Source organism: Antennarius striatus, chromosome 2 (genome assembly GCF_040054535.1).
Source record: "Antennarius striatus isolate MH-2024 chromosome 2, ASM4005453v1, whole genome shotgun sequence".
Classification (NCBI taxonomy): Eukaryota; Metazoa; Chordata; class Actinopteri; order Lophiiformes; family Antennariidae; genus Antennarius; species Antennarius striatus.
Window position 1 is genome coordinate 14,562,464 of NC_090777.1, and position 3,084 is coordinate 14,565,547.

The window sequence follows — 3,084 nt, forward strand, 5'->3', positions numbered from 1 at the left end:
AAAAAAAAAAAGGGTTAACGGGTAGAAGCCATTGGCTTGTAAGATTCCCATCCCCTAAATTATCAACAAAACATCTCTCTCATTAGAATATTTAATCAACAAACTCAGACCATAAAAGTCTTCAAACAGCTCATACATTGAATTTTGACAGACGTTCCAATCCAAATCCAATCCAAACTTTATTTGTTGAGCACTTTACCACAACCGCAGTCGACCAAAGTGCTGTACAGGCGAATGAATAAAAAAGAACAAACATTATAGATAAAAGACAAAATGGCTCAAATATTATAAGTAAAGTTAATCAATTAAAAACATAAAACATAAAATATGGATAAAAACAAAAGCAAATAATCAGAGCAATAAAAAGTAAGATAAAAAAGATAAGACAAAATAAAATCTGGTGTCTATCTAGATGTTAAAAGACGTTCATACTCTTATCCACTTCCAGATATTAGTCTTTTACCCTAGAGTATAACCATGTTTACATTCTTCCTAGGAACACAAGGTTTGTTAACATCATGGATAGTCAAAACAAGAAGTTGACCTTGCCAGTGTTCTCCACAAGAATATAATGATCATATTAACCTCTTTCAGCAGACAGTGTTTATACAAGAATTAACCAGTTTGTTGCAGACACTTTTAACAGTTTTACATGGTATTATATTGTCAAAAGATATCAACATGCTCTTTAAATTCTCAAGTTAATGTTATCCCATGTTATCATAAATACATGTTTTTTTTGCTTTTTTTTTGTTTTTGTTTGTTTTTTTGTTCATTAGTCCATGTTTCTGACATCAATGATGTTGATTTTTTCAACTGTTCCATGAAATGCTTCACATGTCCAAAATTGTAGAGCTCCCAATATTGAAGTGACTCCGCTGTACTGATCTTTGGTGTAGTAACAATTCTTGTCCGTCTTTATTGCTCATATTTCATCAACTCCTCTGCACTACTGATCACCATTGTTTTCATCTGGTCTGGAGAAAGCCCCTTTGTTTAGATGAAGATCCTGCAGTTGTTCGTCCAGGTGTTGTCCATCAGCCCATTCTTTTTTCAGTTGTCGAGTTAGCGATATCAGCATTCTTTTTAGTGAGATTCTCATTAATGTAGACATTTTTTCCTTTCAGTTTGAAGCCTTGTTTCAGAAGAGCTATCTTGTGTTTACGATTGTTGAATCTTATCAGCACTGCAGGTAATGGGTAACATTTCTCAATCTGGTCCGGATCTAGAGTATAGTTATCTCCAGATCCCTCAGTTGAGAACTCACTTGTTGCTCCAGAGATTCAATGTCAGCACTAGCCATAGCATTTCTGTAATTCCTCGGGTTGATTTTTATTCGTGATGAACACATCATTTATACGAATGCTTTGTTCCAAATCATCCATTCTTTGTTGTCCCTGTTCCAAGACAACAATTTTTCGGTCATTTTCATCCATTTCTTTCTGCATTTTCTTCATTTTGTCCTTCATTTCTTCCAAGGTGTCTAGCACCGGTTTTAGCTTTTCTTCCAACTTTTAATGAAAGTCACTCGCTCTTTAAATCACTCTTTAATTCTTTCATAGAGACCATCTGGTCTTTAGTATCCTCCGATTTTCCTTTTTGTTTCGTCATTTTGCAAAGAATAAGTGAGAGTCAGTCTGGGTATGAGTTAGAGAGATAGCGACAACAGGAGACAGAAGAAAGAAGTCTATCCACACACACAGAAACACACACACACACACACACACACACACACACACACACACACACACACACAGACACACACAAATGATCAAATATTGTTTCGCTGTGTCACTGAACCAATAAAGAAACAAAATAAATTACTTGCTATTTAACAAATTTAATTATAATCAAAAATAAAAACAAGCTCCACTGAGTTTTTCAGAACATTATCCTCCCCAGTACCATTTGTTAACATCGACTATTTTTTTCTCTCTGTGCTTACGCAGATGATCACAAGCTAAGCATGTTCGCGCCGCCCAGGAATGGTCCTTCTTTACATGAAAGTGTCGTCGCCATTTAAAGTACTTGAGGTAAATTTCCTCATTCTTGTCCAGGAGCAGCAGATAATCAGCCAGTTCCTTTGGTGAAGTGAAGTCGTCCACGTGGATAAATGCATCTCCTTGGATAAAATCCTCGTAGTTCTGTCTGGGTGTGCCAAGAACCACTGGCACTGTCCCCAAAGAGAGTGTGTTGAAGAATTTTTCAGTAATATAGTCCATGTGGATGGAGTTCTCAAAAGACAGGTAGAACTTACAACTTGCTATCGTCGTCACGTAATCTTCACGGGAAATAGGTTTCCCAAAGGCCTTTCCAAAGCCATGAACTTTAATATGTTTTTGAAGTTCTTTGAAGTAAGCCACCCGTTTAAAAGTCTTTTGCCACCTGCTCACAATCCAGCAGACAAGTTTGTTTTTGCTAGGTGGGACAAAATCCTCCTTGCTTTCTGCTGCTACAATAGCCCCATAGGGTAAAACAATGTCAGCATCCCGACGGTAATTGAGAGTCACATTGAACAGATTCTCAATTCCGGGGATCTGGAGGGAGTTTGAGGGAGGTTCAAAGTTCATCCATATCCATTTTTGGAAGGGTGGTCGCTGGAGCTGTGGCAGGTTGGAAAAGTTACCAAAGAGGTCTCGGTGGTGGATAATGACTCCATCTGACTTATTGTAGAGATTTCTGTCTGCTGTGAAGAAGCAATCCTTAATGTTACAGGCCTTCAGGTTGAAGGTTTGCCCAAAAGGCCACATCCAGATCAGCATTATGGTCACATTATTCTTGCTGTTGTTGGAGAAGAGGCCCTTCACTTGGTGTGTGACTGCTGTTAAATCCACAGAGCCCAAGAACCAACTGGTGGGTGGTTTCAAATACATCACTAACAGAGTTATAAAACAACTCAGTAAGAAAGTGACTCGCAGGATTTGTAGTTTGCTGTGAGTGGGTAAAAATGACATGCTCCGCTCTGGAAAGGACACATCAAAGAAAAGATGAGTCAGAATAAAGACATTATCAAGAAGGTAGAAAACACAGCATAATCGTCCAATAGTGTGAAAGTATAACATGTCTGTGTCTAATATTACTGGC

The 3,084-nt window shown here is 37.8% G+C and overlaps 1 protein-coding gene across 1 annotated transcript; it reads right to left on the bottom strand.

The window, feature by feature from the left end:
* Positions 1-1,889: 1,889 nt before the first annotated feature.
* Positions 1,890-2,873, bottom strand: LOC137601614 (4-galactosyl-N-acetylglucosaminide 3-alpha-L-fucosyltransferase 9-like). The gene has a single exon (XM_068323889.1). It carries the CDS (start codon positions 2,871-2,873, stop codon positions 1,890-1,892), a length of 984 nt encoding a protein of 327 aa, XP_068179990.1.
* Positions 2,874-3,084: the final 211 nt, after the last annotated feature.